The sequence below is a fragment of the Pipra filicauda genome, unplaced genomic scaffold (genome assembly GCF_003945595.2).
Source record: "Pipra filicauda isolate LSUMZ 115617 unplaced genomic scaffold, ASM394559v2 scaffold51_size4534324_pilon, whole genome shotgun sequence".
Taxonomy (NCBI): domain Eukaryota; kingdom Metazoa; phylum Chordata; class Aves; order Passeriformes; family Pipridae; genus Pipra; species Pipra filicauda.
This window is the reverse complement of record NW_024104665.1, coordinates 2,603,742-2,621,754: the sequence shown is the minus strand read 5'-3', so window position 1 is coordinate 2,621,754 and position 18,013 is coordinate 2,603,742. Positions and strand designations below refer to the sequence as shown.

The 18,013-nt window shown below is 38.2% G+C and overlaps 1 protein-coding gene across 1 annotated transcript in view; it reads left to right on the top strand.

The window, feature by feature from the left end:
* The window catches only part of THADA (THADA armadillo repeat containing), a 160,666-nt gene that overhangs the window by 128,077 nt on the left and 14,576 nt on the right, over positions 1-18,013 (top strand). The window contains exons 35-36 of the mRNA XM_039386956.1: positions 985-1,129; positions 3,482-3,613. Coding sequence (XP_039242890.1) covers positions 985-1,129; positions 3,482-3,613 — 277 coding nt within the window. The remainder of the gene's footprint in view (positions 1-984; positions 1,130-3,481; positions 3,614-18,013) is intronic.

Genomic DNA, 18,013 nt, shown 5'->3' with positions numbered 1-18,013 from the left:
TCCTTCTGATAGCTGTAGCACATGCTGTGTCTGGGTGCCACCTCCTGCATTTTGCAAGTTCTGTTTTCTAACTTTCACTTGAGGTTCCTGCACCTTGACCAACCCACTGCTCTCCTAAGGGTGGCATTTGCAGGGGATCTCAAATCTTTCTTGGTCACTTATGCAAGTTAGGACTTTCTCTTCCCAGTTATGGCCCAGCTGTCCCAATGTAGGGCAGAGTTTACAAGTTTTTGAATAAAGTGCACATTATTTTTTCCACAAAAAATCTAATAGTCATCATTACATATTGGGAAGAGTTGAAGCGTTGTCTCATTTTTTTTTACTTAGTAGTAGTTTTCCTTGAATATTCAGTCAGAGGACTAAGTGTTTTCCGAAAGATGGTAACTGGATTTTATTTGAACCAGGAAATTTCTCTTTCCTGTTCTTTTTTTCTGATTCTTCATGTTTTAGGACAGTGGGCTTTGTTGTGTATCAGCCAACATGGAGATTTCTTCAATGTTCTGAATGCACATGCTTTCAAAATGAAAGGTACCTTGACAGTTTTATTAAAAAAAAAATTCCATTTCCAGTATTAGCAGAGGAGAAAAATGGAGCTTCATGCATCCCTTTACCAAGCATTGCATAATTATCAAAGACTGAGATAGATGGCATCTTTCAAAAGCTTTTAATTGTTTTTTCAGCTATGTGTGTGTACCTGTAGAATGCTTCTGAGTATTGCTTCCCTTTGTTATAGTCCAGCATACCGGACTTTGACTTGCATGTTTAGAAGAACTGAAGACTCAAAGATATGCTTTGACTTGTGTGGTCATTGGTGAGTCTGGTGTGAAGGGACAGAGTGAGAGAATTGCCTGTGCATAACTGCTCTGAGCACACCTTGAAAAAAAGTCCACATTTACTAATGAGCAGTATCCCTTCTGCAGTCCGTAGTTCAGTGTGATGGTAAGAGGTTGTACAGCATACTTCTCACATGTTCTGTGCTTTTAGATTTCAGAACAAGTCTTGAAAAAATGGGTTCAACTGATACTGTATTTTTGTGGAGATGAGCAAGAGACAGAGATGCTGTTAGCAGCTGCTGAAGTTCTTAAAAGTATAACATCATTCCTTCTGATCAGTGAGAAGCTCATTCTTGGTAAGTAGTATTATTTTGTGGATCTTTTTAGATTAAATCCATTAGTACATGACATATATGTATACAATACATTTTATGTACACACAGATGAAACACATAATTACCTCAAGTGTTTTTTTTTTTTACAATTTAATAGGATTTAATTACTAAACATGTAGACTTATTTAAATTCTGTTAGAAAAAGCACATGTGCACAGCTTCTTGCAATAACTCTGCAGAAGGGGGACATGAGATGTTGTTATGTCTCCAGTACATTGCTGTACAGATTTACTAGCTTGCAATTGCTCTCTGACTTCAGTCTTTCTGAAATACTGTATTAGTGATGTGGACATACTTTTAGTTTAACACTGTGAGTGTAACAAAGCTGTGCTGGCTGAATGTTGAAGTTAAAGGCTTCAGTCTGGAAATGAGGGATACATTCTGCTGTAAGAATGATTAATAATTGGATCACATTATACCTCCTGGGTACAATGATTTTTTTAAAGTTAACATTAGGCTGTCTCTTTAGAAAACAAAGAAAGAAAGAAACGAAACTTACACAATCTTATTCAATAATACATTACTGACCAAGAGGCAAAGCTAAGTGAAACTCTCAGGTCTGTTCTGCAGAATACATGTTTTTTTTCTTTTAGCTTTTTTGTTTTTCCCTGGCTTCTGTGAATAGAGAATAAGGGGATTTTGTGATTAAGAAGCCAGGAGATATACAAGAATAAGTAGTAACAGATGATGAAGAAATTATTTTGCGTCCTGAACAAGACAGGCAGCAGTACTGCAGTGAGAATTTTAGCAAATCAAGGACATGAAATGGTGTTTAGTTGTAGTGATATAAGCTTAGAATCATTCTCTTAAAGGGGTTATGCACATATAAACAGTTTTGACTTTTACACCTTATTCTGCATCATCTTGCTTGACCACATACAGTAAAAAGTAGAAGTTAAGGAGACAGTGGTTGTGTGGAATGGAGTTGTAGTCGTTCCCATAAGCTTCCATTATTATGCTCATAAGAGGAAGAATGAATGCTGATCAGTATGTTCTGGGTGACCCCATCATTTCTCCATCATGCTGCCTGAGGGTTCAGAAAAAGTCTTTCTGGAAAATCCATTTGCAGACTTCCACCAGTGCTGGAGATACTGTAGAAACTTGTCTAGATGGGGCAGCTGGCCATTGAATCTATAAGGGAATAATTATTCTGCCCTAGCTGTGCCAGTGGAACATTATTGAGTGTGTTACGTTAGGAAGAAAAGCAACTTCTTTCTGAAATAATTATACTCCATGCCATTCCCACATAGGGAAGTTGTATGAAATACAGGAATGCTTTCTCTGCCTGTGTAATAAAGCCTTGAGCAATTTATTGTGGCCAAGCAGTGAAATACAATTGTCTGGCTAGCCTTGTAATACAAATGTCTGATAGACCTACTGATAACATAGTTGAAGAAAACCAGCACAACAATGAACCACCAGCTCCCTTGTTGTGTGTGATCACAAGAAAGTAATATCTAACAGCTGGCTGCATCTAAAAGAGACCTTCTAGAAGATTCCCTTAATGAGGATGTTCTAGAAGACCTGAAAAGTACCCCAGCAAACCTAGGAGCCTTGTGACTTCAGCTGGTCATCCACAGTGTGACAGCACTAAGTGGCACAAGGGTTTGCAAGTGGATTATTGCTTGTGAGATGAGAATTGCCACTGGGGTGGTATATGCTGTCTGCCTGCTTGGGGTCTACCGAGTGAGCACCTCCCTCTGGGCAGTTACCTCTGATTAGTTTTAACTGTGTGTATGTAATTACCCTATGGATTTAACTTGGCTTGATTCCAACAAACAGTGTGAGTGGTGGGGTGAGGTGGATGTGGGAGAAGTAGGTGATGGGTAGATCCCTGAGAGGTGGGATCATTTCCTGTTTCCTGCAGGGAATGGCATTTGTATCCAGCACTACTGGCATTATCTGAAGAAAGCTTGGTTTGCTCCAGGCAGATTGCAACAGCAAATTCATGGTCAGAGTGCATTGGTCAATCTCCGGTGGCAAAACTTTTGACATTGCCAAACAGGAATTCTGCACTCCTAGAAACTAGAAAATTCAGAGCACTCATGGCTTACAGTTGAGCCCAGATAGAGAGGTCCATTCTCTTATCTGTTTCCCACTGTTTAAACTAAGGTGAGTCTACCATCTAGATAAAGTTCACACATGCTGAAAATACTTTGATCATATTGGCAGTCCTTTTGCCAGTGGTTTGTCAGTGTGTTTCTCTCCAGTGTTTCACTGCATTTGTTTTGTTTAGCTGTGGAAACAGAACTCTAACTTCTTTGAATGCATGTAAGAAATAGAATTCTAATTTTTCTCCATAAATAAATGTAGGACTGTCTGATACCCTTGCTCTGTGGAAATGTGTGGTTCTACTGCTGCAGAATGAAGATTTGGTAGTAAGGGATGCTGCTGCTGAAGTTATACAAGTGGCACAGTCTGAAAAAAAGAGCAATGAAGAAACAGGTATGTTAACTTTGCTTTTAAACATTATTGGATAGCTGGGAGGCAAAGGTATTTCTCTTTTCGTCACAAACTTCTTGCTAACCGTAAAGTGCTCCATCCATCTCTTATAAATATATACCATGGAAGATAACAGAAAGTTTAACTATGCTTTCTTATTTTGCTTTTACTGTTCTTGGTATAATTTACATATGGTTACATGGCTATGTGAAAAAAACAACAGCAGTATTCAGCTTTATGGTTCTTGCTGCGATGAGTCAACTACCACATAATTTCACATTTTTAAAATTCTTTAATACCAGCTTTGGTCTAATATAATGCAGTGGAAGACACTCTTTGAATCCCAGGTCATTATAAGAGCCTGATCACAGAGAGATAGGAATCTAGGAAACAGTATTCAACTCACTGATTCATTATTAGACCTTGAAATCCATTTAGATCCAGATCAACAAAGACAATTCTCAGCATACCCACAATGTGCTTTTGAGGATGTAGGCCTTTTTGTCTGCTTGCCCTAGTTTACTCAACCCTATTAATTTTAAAATAGCCACAAAACTTGAGTAGGCTTAACTAATTAATGTGCTTCACTCTGAGAGTCTTTGCTGACGCATTCTTCCATGTGTTGTGTGTAAATTAGAATTTGCTACCAAGCTCGTCTCTCTCTGGTGGTCCCCACTGGTCTGTGCTACTCAGTAATGCCTGTACCAACTTGTCTGCAGCCAGTTCAAATTAGTCAGCCATCTCCGTGTGAGCTCACGCTAGGCTGGAGATAAAGCAACTCTGTGGTTTAAAAAAAAATAAGAAAAGGCAGCAAAATTATATGTTTGCCACTCTGGTAGATAGAAGTAGCCAGGAATCTGCTCGTGTGGCAAGTGTTTTTTTGAGCTAGTGCTGTTCTGGCATAGTGCTATGGGGTAGAAGATGACAGAAGGAGGGATATGTCACGGACTGCTTTCATCCTTCTGTTAAATCCCACATCTCTGATTCCAGCACTGTCATCACAGCTCTGGCAATTTATCTAGTTCCAGCTACAGCTCTCTTGAGTATCCAGGGCTCTCTGTCTGTGTGCCTCAGGTCCCCAGCACTGTTCCTTAGGAGGCATCCTCAAGTGTCTCAGGATGGTACTTCCTTTGGAAATAATACAATGCTGGATTGTCTCTCTGGCTTCTTGTATCTTCTCCCTTCTTCCTTGTTGTATCCCAGTGTCAAGGGATATTTCTCTGTAACTGGATGAGAGCTCTGTCCTACTAATTAATACTAAGGTCATATCAGTGCTTGCTCTTACAAGTTACCACTTTGCAAAGGAAGAAGTGGCCATAATTGAGGAAATAACATCATAATTGTTTTATATTTGCTATGTTCCTAAATAGGATAGGGACCTCTCTCCCCAAACTTCTGTTAACCCCCTGATTACACTTAGTTGTACCTTCCTGTTTTTTCACTTGCACTTCTTGTAATGAAATGAGTGTCTTTCCTCTGTGTCTAGAACAGAATGCTGGTTTTGAAAAGATAGAATTCAGTTTCTTTTTGCCTCCATTTTACATCACTGTTGTTTCTTCCTGTGTCCTTTTTTCCACACTGACTCCCTTCAATTTTTGTGATTTGCTTTCTAGTTTTGAGGGAGCAGGGCAAGGAGTTTTACCCTTGTGTTTTTTATTTATAACCAGAATAAAATAAGCTTACCTTTGTATGTTGTTTACTTCCATTTACCCCCTTTCTTTTCATGTGCATATGAGAGTATGCAATATGTTTGGGTCTGTGGTTTAGACATTCCATGGATCACCAGTGCTCTCTGTCCTGGGAATTTTTAAATTACATTCAAATATCTACTTATTTTTCTCAGTTTTCGCACCATGAAAGTCTGATTTTTCATCACAGCACTGATTTTAAAATAATCTAGGCTCATACACTGAAATTCAATAGAAGCCATGAAACAGCTCTCTTTAAACATTTTATTTGATAACAAATTGCTGGATGTCCTGCACTGTAGAAATGCATTATGGTGAGTTTCGTCTTTTACTGCTGTTAATTTGCCGTACAGAGGGTAGGAATGCTGCTCACAAAATACAAGCACTGGACTTGCCAGAAATTTTGGCACTAGCATCTTCATATCCACTCTTCACAAAATTATCTCTCGCACTGTATACACAGCACGTAAGGTAGCAGTAGACTGTAGCTGCCTGCAGAAGAACTGTATTGTCACCTTGGGGAATCAACACCCTAAGTGCTTCATTTATATGTGAGATCCAGAGGAACCCCTGATTTCCTGCCCCTGCCCTTCCTGTATGCTGGCATCTTGTTTTCCTGTGAAAGAATAGAGTATGAAATGTTGTGCACTTGTGTGTAAAAGCTAGACCGAGGCTGAATTAGTGTCCTGCTTCAGCAGAGCAAGATGTGAAGTTGGACTGATGTTAACTATAACAAAGTTATTTGCAAAGATTGTTCATATAGTTGTTATAGCACATTTTTCCTTTATGTGCATGTTGCCGAATAACAGTATACATGTGTAGCAGTATGATAGTGTCAAATAATAGGTATTTTCATGTCATTTATAGATGGTGAAACTGGAGGCAAATGATCCTGTCTATTATAGTGTGGTTTCACCTCCAGTAACAGCGCCTATCTTGTGCAATTTTTTGAAATGTTACCGTGAGCTCCTGGAAGAGAATATGAACTTGGTTTCTTGTTATTCCCTCATGGCTTTTAGTGAGGGCAAAACCCCGATCTCCTCAAGTAACTAATCCATGGAGCTTTGGATCACTCAAATTATGAAAGCACTAAGCTTACACAGTCTGAAATGCATGGTAACAAATGTGATACAAGAACCCTGTGAAAACTGCAGCCCCCATTTTCGTTTGAAAGGACAAAAGCTCAAAAGACCAAACACTGATACACAGCAGGGCTTCTTGCTCTACCCTACTCTTCAACCCCCAAGAAAAACCCTACAAAACCTACTGTTTATTTTTATGGAAGGCAAGGACTTTCATTGTTACCAGTAAATTTCATTTTTTAAAATTTATTTTATTCATACAGAGAAGCTTGTTTTAATTTTGTAGTATGTGCAAAAGCTCATAATTAGGAGGGGAAGTTACTGAGGTTGGCTGACAGCAGTCATTTTCTGAGCAGAGCAGGTCAAACAGAATCCTGTCTTACCAGAAAGGAGAAAAGCTTTTGTTTTCCTTGCTAAAAATACCAACTTAGCAGGTAGTTAAGGTTTTCCTAATAACTTGAACAATATAAATCCCATTTGTAACTCAAGGTATTGTATGTGCACTTTGTTGTTGTTTCCTCATGCGTTGAGGTGTAAACCTCTCGGGGATTGTTTTATTCCTTTTAGTATGAGGGAGGGTACAGGAAGTATTGTATTCAGTGTAAAGGTAGAATAGCTGCTTTGAAATCTAATTAAATTAGTGACCCATGGCTGTGTAAAGTCTAGACCTATTCATAGCAGCATTTCTTATACAAGAGAGTTACTCCTCACATTTAAGTCAGGGAAATAGGAGGGGTTTTTCTCTACTGATGATCGCTTTACTGAATGTCCTGAAAAATTCAAGTAACTGCTGCAACAAAAACTGTACTTATTCATGTCATTTTCCTCTGTGACTTTTTTTTATCTAGAGAACTATTGCCTGAAGTTATGAGCTTGTATTAGAGAAATTTGAATAAACTAATTTTTTTACTATTATAGCTAAGCCAATGCAATTCTGTAAAATTCTATATAAAAAATACCTTTAGTCAGCTTAACCTTTATGTTGGTAAATTACCAAATTATCCTTAAAATGGGTTTAAGAGCATTTTTAGTGTCGTCAGCATTAGCACCAATTTAGCTGATTTTTAAAATTGAGCTGAATTAAGCTTAGATGAGCAATTAGATTTGCGAACTTGAGTAAATCCTTTGAAAGTGCCTGAATGATTTAGCAACCTAAATACTCTTCTTGAATATAATTTAGGCCTTCAGGAACCTTCTGCTATGTGTATTGTGAAATAGCAGTTTTATATAGAGATGAGCAAGTTCGCTCATGGACTGTGAGCTGTGTGGCTGCAGCAGAGCATTGTTCAGCCAAGGGTGGGTAAATGGCCCACTGTGAGCACCACCATCACTGGGTGCAGTGTAAGCATCTTTGAAAATCAGTCTAATGTTGTTATTTCCCTCCGTTTTTGAGTAATTCTGAAAATGGGATTGTGGCTATAAATTGTGTAGTCAGTATTAATCCACTGGCCAAAATTTCAGGTGTATTAATCCCGATCCTTCTGCTCCCATTTCACGTGCTTAAGAAATAATCAGTAGATGATACTCCTGTGCCAGGAGTTTCTGAACAAAAGGCAATGCAAAGCTCACTTTTCTTTTCCTGATGATTGTTCCCTTTCTGATAGATTCTACTTTTTATCTTCAATGACAAATGTCCTGGTTTTTTTCATTCACCAGAAAAAAACCAAAACAAAACATAGTATTAGCTGGCTTGTTTAAAGAAGCTGACTTCACCTTCTGAAGGGCATCCTGTTGGGAAGGGGCTGGCACTACGGAGGAGACTGAGTTGAGATTCTGATGGAAGTCTTCATTGCTGAGTATTAACCTGTATTTTAGTGGCCCACAGTATTTCAGGTTTATCTTAATGCATGTAGGAGCCTTTCAGCAGCAACTTTCATTTTGTTTATTGACTAGAAGGTATAAATGTGTGTAAAGGGAGAAGTTAAAATGTGCTGCTTGGGGTGGCAGGGGGGAGAAAAAATATTCAATTAGACTGAAAAACTAAAATATTTTCAAGGTGACTCTGAATTCCTTTCTAGACTTCAGAAAGACTTTAGACCTAACTGTTTGACTGGTTGACCTTTCTCTTTGTGAACCATGCTGTCGTCTTGGCGGGAAGGAAAGCAAAGCAAGTGAAGGTATTGCTTGCACCTCTGTTTCTTTTTTCACACATCATGAGTGGAAAAGTCAAGGTAAATTCAAAATAAATTTCTTCATGATTCTAGAATTGGTGTGACTGTCATAAATGTGTGCGGAAGAAGATTTATCTGCATGGGGGTTTATTTGGAAGTGATGGTTTAAATAAGCTTTAGCAGAGGTAGGACAAGTCAAGGGAAGATGAAGAGTTAAGAAGAAATCCTACTCAGATTTTTTTCTTATTCCTATCCTCTAAAAATCTTCCTTGGTGAACCTAAGGCTGTGCAGAAGGTTTCATACATATATGCCCTAAGAAGATATAGTAAATCACTTGAGCAAGAGATAAGAGATAAGGCAGTCTGTGTCATGTTAATGCAGCACAATGGTCTGGCAGTCATCATCGACACCACAGGGGATATCAGCAAATCATGGGTGACTGGCATGATCCCAAAACTTGTACCCCAAATATCCTTTACAACTGGCCCATGAAGCATTTCAGGACAAGTGGTTCAGATTTCATCTGCTCCAGTTGCTAGTGAAACAGCTACGAGTAAATGCTGGGCAAACCTAAAATGCTAAAAATACCATTGACATCGGTGGTGTTTAGCTGCATGATGAAAGCATCCCACATATTGCATGAGAAACAGTAAAGAAAGGTATTTTATTTTATTCGTTGCCTCATCTGCTTGTCGACATTTGAAACTATGTTTTTAAACTATTCCTTAAAATAAGTGCAAATTTTGGCCGTAGCAAAAGGAGCTTTTCTTCCACATGTTTATGGTTGGGTAAATGCATTAAATAGATTTCCTAAAGCTTTAGTACATCAGCATGTCAGGTTAACCCCCTATTTACTTACAAAGTGCTAAGTCCATGCTGTGGGATTGGAGATGGAAAATAACTGGAGGTTAGAACCTGTGCAACACTGCTGTGTGCAATATGCAAGCTTTAAGTCGCTGTGTCTCTCTCGATGAAATATAAAGGAGAGATGTTAACAATCTGTTCAGAACTCTCCTTTTCATGTGACTAGTGTGTTCATCCTCTTGCCAAACTAGGGTTCAGATTGACCACTTTTTGCTCTGCTTCTGTACTGGCATAACCTTCCAGTGAGGCAAATAGGAGGACTGTGGTGAATAAAAGAAATGTCAGGTTACTCTGATCCTGGACAAAGATTAATGTGTAGGGTTCAGCTTTTCTCATGCACTAGGTGACTTGCCCTGATGTTCAGGTTAGGCTAATAGGCCTCTGAGGCCCCAGACAGCTCCTTCAGTTGTGGGTCTTAAAACCAGTTCTGCCAGCTGTCTGGCTTTGAGGAATAAGTGGTAATTGCCCAAACATAAACTAGGGATCTGCATGCAAACTGGTTTAAGGATGCATTAACTGGAGTCTGTGGCAGGATTGTAGGTGATAGATTTCCTTTGCTTGATTGAAGTCAGACTTGTGCATTTTCTTCTCTATTCTGAGATTTGAATTTCTTCTCTATTTAGCAGTTTGATGGGGGGGTTTACAAAAAGCACAAAGTCAGAACCTGACTGTAGAAAGAGCTGTGCTGAAAGTGCCCGGAGCTCTTCCACTAGCCAGCTTGAGAATGGAGGTTGGTTGGCAGTGCTGTGGATGGGTTGCTACAGCTGCATACAGAAGACTGAACATTTTCATTCTAGATATGTGACTTGCTATGATACAGCTGCTGTGGTGTGGAAAGTTAAGAGCTTCCTAAAAATGGGTCAATTTCAGATCCTTCCTAACGCACTGGGTAGGAAAAAACAGCCAGTTGGAAAGAGCATTTAAAAAGTGCTTATTGCCATCCATGATTTTCAGGCTATCTTGAGAGGTGCTTATAATTTTGGAATCTGTTGGTCAGAAAAATCTCCCAGTCAGGTATTGTGAGATGCCATGGGTGCTTGGGAACGGTCCAGAAGTTCTCATAGTGTGGTCTGGGTTACTAATGGAAACCTGCTAATCATATTAGCCAAAATATGTTTATGTTCCTTGTATCGGGGACAAGTGGAAGGAAGGTTAATGAAATTTTTTTCTAGAATCAGCTCAAGGATTTCTTCTGCTTTGTGAGTACTCTTGATAACTGCATTCTGGTAACTAGATGTGCAGCTCACTAAACAGAACTGGATTTCTAAGCCTGCTATGAAAGAACAGTATGTTAGGGTTTAAATGGGAGGTGGCATTTATCCAAATGGCCTTTAAGCAGTAGAAAGAAGAATAGACATAGACAAGATCCATCCAGGCAGAAGCAGAAGAGAGTATGGAAAAGTTTTGATACAGTCAAAAGCAACAAAAAATCACAGGAGCAGAGCAGAGCTGCTCCTGTTGCAGAATGAGATGATTTTCTAGAAATTAAGTTTACTTTCAAAAGCTTATGCATGGAATCTATGTGATAGTCTGTGTTATAAGCAGTACTTGAGGCCTGAGTGGAGAGGTGTAAAGTAGTGGCGGCAGTTTGTGGTATTATATTCAAACATAGTGTAGGACTTTGTATTCAGAGACACTGTAAGGTGATGACATCTCTTCAGTTGCATTAGATAAGGCATGTTGAGGACAGGAGGAAGGTCAAACAGCTGTGTGTGTATTCTGGGAATCCTCTGAAGCGGGCCCAAGTGAGGGAGGCAGCGGGTGCTCTGCTGAGAATTACTAGAACACTCTGCACGGTGAAGAGCACTAGATGTTACTGAAAAGTAGTGTAAACCGTGGAAGGTAACATCACTGATAACATACTTAAGCTATCTGTAATTATAGGATCGTAAGTAGAATAGGGTTCACACAGAAAAAGGAGAGAGTTCTGAAAATGTTGAATGTTGAGCCTTCTGCTTAAGGGACCCTGCCTCTGGCTGCATCTTTTTTTCCCTTCTGTGCTTTTAATGGTCAGTACTTCCTTATGCACGCACACAGAGTAGGATTTATGCAGAGAGACAAATGTGTAATGATGGCCATTTAAATCCTGGCAAACTAAATAAGTGGTAAATACCTGTGCTATTTGGTGACTACCTGATGACTATGATGACCTTATATTTAAGAAGTTTGTTCCAGAAAGCAAAATGACACGTGGTAGAGATTATGAAATACTTACTGTGGCTAGAAGCTGTAATTTGGGGTTTTTTTACATCTGTGGTAATAGTTCTAAGAAGGTAACAATTACAGGTCAGTCGCAAGGATGAAAGAATTGAGGTCTAGGAGTGTAAATGAATTCATCTGGTCTCTCTGTTAGAATAAATTTAGGGCTGTTTCAGGAGCGTATTTGACATGCAGCCTAGTTGGATCATATTTTCATGCTAACAGGTATATTTTGTGTATTTGTAGTAATATTTCTGTTATACCTGACATTCTAGTTTTATATCCTAAAAATACCTCCTATTCTTATGAAAACCTTTGGAAAATCTGATTGGGAAGTAATTAGGTCTTCAAAATTGCATTTGTAGTATGATTGTTTCATTGTTTAATGGTGACTCTTGAATAGTGTTTAACTGTTGTCCTTAGATACAGAGGACATTTTCAGTTGGCTGGAAATATGGCTTAAATATTTAGTTATTACCTTTGGGCCCAGGGACCCATCGTTGAATATGTTGACTGCCTTTTTTTTTTCTTTCTGATGCCATTGTAGGGAAAGGCTGTCCACAGCTTACCTCCTAAACTTGGAGTCTTTGTGTTTGAGTAAAATAATAATGAAGAAGCATTGACTTAAAGCCAAAGTGAATTCACACTCTCCTGCAGTTTTTTTATGAAACTTTCTAAGCTTATGAAACCAGATTTTCTGATATATGCTGTAAAAGTGTTGTTCCTGTTAGCTTAACAAGTGTGTGCCCTTTTGCTATAAGCAAAATAGCACCATTGTTGATCATCTTTTTCTTTTAAAGCATTTCACTTTATTTCTGAGAGAGAACTATGGTATGTTAGTGTTAAAAAAAATCTCTTTGTTTCTTTTATTGCATTGCTTTTTACTCCTGATTAATTATAGAAAAAGTAAGCAGCACTCCTAATTATATTCATTGAAAAAATAGTTTTGCAAACCAGGACAGTAAATTATGCAGTCAGCCTCTGCAGGAGTAAGCAAAAACTGAAGGGCTGATCATAGTCTTCTGAATAGAGCTATTTCGTGCTTTCTCTAAACAAGCTGGAAGTGCAGAAGAGCCAATGCTTTGGAGCAAAAGTACTCTGTTCCTCAGGAGTGTGAAAGAATGTCAGGGAAGGCCAGGGGGAAAAAATTGTATTATCCACCCTATAGGTCATGAAGAGTTGTAGTAGATTTTTTGTTGGTTTGGTTTCTTGTTTGCTTTTTGTAGGTGGCATTCTGCATTGCTAATTGTGGGCATGCTAAGAATCAAGAAGAATGTTCAGCTTTTTAAGCATATTTAGACTTGTGAAATATTATTTTAACAGATTTAGAGACATAATAGAGGTTCTGAGATATATGAAGGTTGCAGGACCTGGCCTATAGTCTGTATGACGTTTTGCCACTGTATTCAGCTCTTGTTATACCAAGGTTCAAATGTATTATTTGAATAAATGGACTCCAATTTTATCAGTTAGAAAAAGTGAAATGAAATTTTCACTAACAATGCTGTAGCTTGTCCTTTATCTGTAAAAATGAAGTCTGGGCACAAATTGCATTGTTTTGCTGACCAGTTGCTGCAGTTCTTTTATTAACACTGCTCCTTCTGTTTCAGTGCTGCTGTGAAAGGGTAAAGCTGTCCCAAGAGATTTCTTTTGGAAAGATCAATGGCTACAGATCTGAGCAGTTTGATGTGAGGGACAGTTATTATAAAAAATTTTTTTTATCTACATTGTATTGAAAAATAGCCAAGCAACAATAGAAAAGAAATCCTGTTACTTCAAGAAGAATTGTTTAATGATTGAGAATTAAGAAAAGGGAAAGAAGAACATTGAAGGAATTAAAGGGAGTTGCGTACAAATTAAAAGAAAATAATTTAATTTCATATGGAGCTCACTTTCTCGGAGCATCCAACCAGGGGTTAGATATAGTTAAAATTCAGGATATGGAAGTTAGTGGTAACTTTTTAATCATTTGTTACCTGGCCCAAGTGAAAGCTGGAACAAATAGGGTGCTATTCTAACTAGGACTGTGCACAAAAAGGCTTTAGTTGCCCATAGTCTGCAACTATCCCCCTCCTCCTAGGACAATTTAAGATGCAGAAATTCAAATGGTTATGGACCAGCATATCCAAAACCTCTGATGTTTTTGGTATCCTGAATATTAACTTCATGTACAGAGCAGTTGAGTACTGTATGCTGGAAGTTCTGAAGGGAAAGATTTGGGAGAGCCCTGGGTAAGCACATCCCTACACACATGGCATTCTTTGTAAAGGCTGAGATGGAATGCATGCACAAATCATGTGATGGGCTGGAGAACTTGCTAAATTTTACGAGTTTTCAGTGAATTATTTCCATACCCTCGTTACCTCATAGTCCAAAATGTGCAAAACTTTAAAAGTCTGTTTCAGTACTGTAGACATCTAGTTTGTAAACGGTTCATATATGAACTAAATATAGGAAATGTCAATTTAAATATCTGTATTATTCACAGAAAGAATACAGAAATGTCTGCTAAGAAGTGCATGTATAGTGCTCTATGGGAAATAATAAATTTACTTTTGGTAAATGTCTTACTTACAGAAGCATGTAGGATATCGATACTTATTTGTAACGTTTTGCATCTAGAGGTATTTCACCAAGAATTGAGGAGATGATGATACATTTCTGCAAGCAGATTTTTGCACACAGAATTTAATTTGTGTTTTGTGGGTGGGCATGAGGTAGAGAATATAAATACCTTTGCAAACTAACCTAAACCACCACCTTGTTTTCATGTAAGTCAGCATTCAGAATTTTTAATGACCAAGATAGTACCTACCTGTGCCACAGTCAAAGCAGCACCCTAGAATGGATGTTGGTTTTGTTGTATTACTGATTCCCTGCGTCACGGCCTTCCCATTGATTTGCTCTCTTTAATTCCTGGTGTGTTGATGGTGGGGGTGGGAAACAGTTATGGGACACAATGGGCTCTTACTTCAAAACCTAAGATGTGTAAAACTCAACGTCTCTTTTTTTCTGTAATCACTTCCAAATGAACTCTTACAAGGGGAACTCGGAACTGGCTTGGTTGAACAAATCGATTTCTCATGCATGAGAAGGTAAAGTTAAACATCACTGGGAAGGCTAGAAATTTAAATTTTGAGAATTAGAGTTTTTATAAAGGGCTTTTGATTTATTAGATTTAGAGCAAGACTGTTGAAATCACCTTGAGGAGCAGAATTATTTATGGCAGCTGCTTACAGTACCAGTGTAATGCCACTTTTGCATGTTTTTAATTTTGTTCCTTCACATGGTCTGTGCTGTGTTAATGATCACCTTGTCATGCTGGCAGTGGAAAACCGTTTTATAAATAATTCCCACTGGTAAGATGAAAGTGTTAACAGAAATGCTTTAGTGAAGGTCTTGATTAACTTATGCACTTGGCTTGATCACAGTGAAGCTTAGACTTACAATATCTTGTTACCAGGACTAATAAAACCCATTCATTTTTTTTGTGTACTATGTTAATTACCCTTTTACTTTCCCGCATGGGCAGACACACACAGGCTGATTTCATGTTGGTGTTGAAGACCACAGTTACACTTTTAGACTTCTCTTTGCTGTGCTTACAAGCTCATACCGAAACAAAACCAACCTTCCCTAATTCCAGAATCTGTATATTGTAATACTAGACCTTTAGGACTGTAGATCGTTACATTTAGGTGCTCAACCTAACCTACTTTTGCTATAAACAGCAGAAGATAGATATTTTTAATTTTTTTTTTTTTTAATTTGCTTGTACTTACTGAAACCTCACTGTCTAATGTACAGGCATTAAGAAGCACAACTAAGAATTGAATTTCCAAAATATCTTTCTTCATTAATTCAAATTCCCCAAATATAAATTATTCCAGTAAATCTTGCAGTATAGTATACTAACATACCATATTCCATCACCACCACCTCTCAGAAACATCAGGAAAATAGGTGTGTGCCATGTTCTCTGAAGCCCAGTAGCATTAGGATCTAATAAACTCTGTTAATGAAGAGCCTTTCAGAAAAGATGTTCTCAATATTGATTTCCATCTCCTAAAGCAACCTCCTTGGGCATTGGATTAGGTGATCTCCAGAGGTCTTTTCCAACTGTAATGATTCTGTGAAAGAAACTTTTGTTGGGTAGATTAGGCAAAATCATACTCAGGTAGGAAATAGTCTTTCAGGTTATATACCAAAATACAGGTGATTTGATACTTTGCAGCCAGTGACTTCCTGCTCCCCTAGTGCAAGGTCAGCACAGACCTTGGAGTGCAAATAAAGTGGGATGTGAGGAGAACCTAGGGATAAAGAGATCTCAGGGTGAAGTAGTACTTACATATACAAACTGAATTCTTTTATGTTCTGATCTGTAGAACAAACAGTGGTTTTGTTTCACATTCATAGAAGCAGTAGAGACAATACAGGCAGCCCTTGCTTGTCAGTTCCCTTCATTTGCAATGTATTTTGAATTTTACTGTGATCATACGGGTGCCACTGCAGGAGGCTGTCACAGAATAAAGGTAAATTCTCCAAATTAGAGGATTTTACTTGAATCTCACAATTAGTGATGAAGGCTCAACTAGTGCTGTCCATGGCAAGGTGAAGCAGAATATGGCCTTTCCTGAAGGAAACTTTGGAGTGCAAATAAAGTGGGATGTGAGGAGAACCTAGGGATAAAGAGATCTCAGGGTGAAGTAGTACTTACATATACAAACTGAATTCTTTTATGTTCTGATCTGTAGAACAAACAGTGGTTTTGTTTCACATTCATAGAAGCAGTAGAGACAATACAGGCAGCCCTTGCTTGTCAGTTCCCTTCATTTGCAATGTATTTTGAATTTTACTGTGATCATACGGGTGCCACTGCAGGAGGCTGTCACAGAATAAAGGTAAATTCTCCAAATTAGAGGATTTTACTTGAATCTCACAATTAGTGATGAAGGCTCAACTAGTGCTGTCCATGGCAAGGTGAAGCAGAATATGGCCTTTCCTGAAGGAAACTTGTTTGAAACATGCAGATGAAAAATAAGATGTTAAAGACAGAAAGAGTCTTTATGTTAAAGACATATGTTACAGTCACAATGTGGACTGTAACTTCAAATGGCATTATTTAATTAAAAGAAAAAAAGGAACAAAAGTTCCTTGTGCTGTGAAGTGAAGGAAGCTTGGAGTTTGGTGGGGTTTTTTTCATGGATTTGTTTCGCAGATAAGTGGATTTTCTCATGTCTGATGACTGAAGTTTCAGCCTTTCACTAGGCATGACAGCAGTATGCCTTTTTCTTTACCCAGCTGGCTAGTTTCATAGAAACAAGACTTAATATTTCAGATTCCCTTGTCCTTTTTGTCAGTCTGGATTGAAATTTTGCAGCTGGACCAGTTGTTGTAGAAAACACATACACAGAAACATGCCTCCTGATTTCCTTATTTTGTTTAAAAATGGGAAAAACATCCCTTTGATGTTGTTTATTTTTTCAGATTGCCAGTCTAGTTTAATAAACTATACCAGAGTTATTCTTTTCTATGCACTGAGTGCTCCCTTCATTTCTACCTGCCCTCACACTTCATCCTCTGTGGTTCTTGCACCTTTTCAACAGATCTTGAATTGACCTCTGTAAACTTACTGCCTTCTGCTTTTCCGTCTCATTCTCTTTGTAATTTGTTTTGTAAATTAAATTGTGTGAACTGAATATTTTTATATGGAGGGTTGATGGGCTGTTGTTAGGGTTGCCTAACACTTTTCAGTATAAAATCCTGGTTTTCAGCTACTCATGTTAATCCTTACTAGTTGGTACTGAGTTTTCTCTATACTGTATTTTTGTAAACTTTAATTATTTGATTTTTGTTACCATAGACATGATTCTACACAGGAAATTAGAAGAAAATGCTATATTTGCGCAGGCTATAAAAAAATTTTAAGGCCTTTTCTTTTAATGCTGTTACACAGGTATGCTTTGGATATGCAGGACATTTTTGGTAAAATATGTACAAATTTGGCTGAGAAATAGGATTATAAAATGCTATAGTTTTCAGTACAGGTAGATATATACACAATAGAGAGTGAAAGGAGCCTAAAAGCTAAAACCTCCAAAGATTCTTGTGTTCACTAAGCAGCTTAAATTTCTCTACTCCTGACATTTTTTACCTGTATTCTGAGCAGGGCTACTGAGGATGCTCTGTGCTGGGAACATTGCCTCACAAGGACTGTACAGCCATGGCTGTAGGTAGCTCTGGTCCAGACTGTGTTCAGATACTTTAAATAAAAACTCTTGTGCTTTCTGTAATACTTCTGAGTGGTCAGCAAAATGGGGGGAGATGAGTCATCACTTCTGAAAAGTGGTTAAGATAGTTAGAGAAGGGGGAGAGGGTAAATTAGAAAAATTTGGTTGACTGCTGAAGGAGTCAAGCTGAAATGATGAGAGTAAGGGATCTAGAGGTGCTACTCAATC